Below are 1,302 nucleotides of genomic sequence, written 5' to 3'. Positions count from 1 at the left end.
TAAAAAGCCAAAAAAACCCCCCTTTTTTTTTTTTTTTTTTTTTTGTCCTAGCACCCAAAGCAAATCAGCTGGAAGAAAACTCTTACGAAATCACTTGGGAACCTTTACAGCCAATGAAAGGGGATTCCATTGTTTACATCCTTCAGCTTGCTGCTGGGAGAGAGTTCGATCAGGTACCTCCTACAGCACAGAATGAACCGAGGGGTCGCACTGTGAACTGTTACTGCCAAGAGAGGGGTCTGTGTTAGAGGGTGACGTTGTGTTTGGGGACGCCAGTGGTTTGCATTTCGGCCTAGGGCTCTGTTTACCATCCTGGCTGCCAGCTGGTTACCCAGAATTGGGCTCACGCTGCTTTATCCTGCTCTCCCAGCAGTTCCCTTGGCTCTTCCCATTCTCAAATCATGAATTCTTCAGAAATAAGGGACTTCATGCAGCGGGCTCAAAGAGAGCGACTTCAGGCAGCGTCCAGTGCTGCGTGTGCTCGGAAAGCACACAGGAAGCACCGCGTGCTGGTGGTGGGCTGAATCTGAGCGGTTCTCTCTTCTCCCCACCAGGTGTACAAGGGACCGGAGACGTCCTTCCGCCTCCCGAGCCTGCAGACAAACTGTGAATATCGGGTCCGAGTCTGCGCTGGCCGCCAGTCGCAGGACTCTGCCGGCTCGCAGGAACTGTATGGCCCCTACAGCCCCAGCACGGTGTTCTCATCTCAGAAGCAGGAGCTGGTTCCCCCCTGTGCCGATTCGACGGCGGAGCTGGCAGAGACGAAGAAGACGCTGCGTGAGGAGCGCTTCATCGCCGTCGTCCTTCTCTGCGGATTCGCGGTGGTGGCTATTTTATTCGCTGTTGTCATTCAGTACTTTGTCATCAAGTAGAGGAGAGCCTGCTCAGCGCTCAGCTTTTCGTACGGGAGCTATTTCGGGTATTTATGGTTAGTTCGAATGAAAAATCCGAGCTGGACACGTACCGTGACGTGCGTTTCCACTTTTGCTGCTGGCTCCCAGCGAGGCTGGGTTGGCAGATCCTTTCCAAATACTGAACATACATTTCTTGTAGAAAGGGTAATCCTGGGGCCTCTGTAATCAGGGTGAGCTGTTAATTAACAGCCGGAAACTGCCTTACCGTGCACGCGCCGTGCGCACGCTCCTCCTCTCTCTGGATTCCACACGGGGCCCTTTGGCCAGGCAGAGGGAAGGCGGCGTTGCTAGAGCGAGTCCTTCTCCCGCGCGACTGGAGCCGCGGTAGCCGGTTCTGTGGTAGTTTGGGGTGCACAAACCCAGCAGCACAGAAGCTTTAGGCTTGGAG

At 54.3% G+C, this 1,302-nt stretch overlaps 1 protein-coding gene across 1 annotated transcript in view; it reads left to right on the top strand.

The window, feature by feature from the left end:
* LOC104500185 (fibronectin type-III domain-containing protein 3a-like) overlaps positions 1–872 on the top strand; it is a 22,384-nt gene extending 21,512 nt beyond the window's left edge. The window contains exons 25-26 of the mRNA XM_010143789.1: positions 52–173; positions 555–872. Coding sequence (XP_010142091.1) covers positions 52–173; positions 555–872 — 440 coding nt within the window. The remainder of the gene's footprint in view (positions 1–51; positions 174–554) is intronic.
* The last annotated feature ends 430 nt before the right edge of the window (positions 873–1,302 follow it).

The sequence above is a fragment of the Buceros rhinoceros genome, unplaced genomic scaffold (assembly GCF_000710305.1).
Source record: "Buceros rhinoceros silvestris isolate BGI_N320 unplaced genomic scaffold, ASM71030v1 scaffold23639, whole genome shotgun sequence".
NCBI lineage: Eukaryota > Metazoa > Chordata > Aves > Bucerotiformes > Bucerotidae > Buceros > Buceros rhinoceros.
The sequence above is the reverse complement of the archived record's forward strand: the minus strand, read 5'-3'. Positions and strand labels throughout refer to the sequence as shown.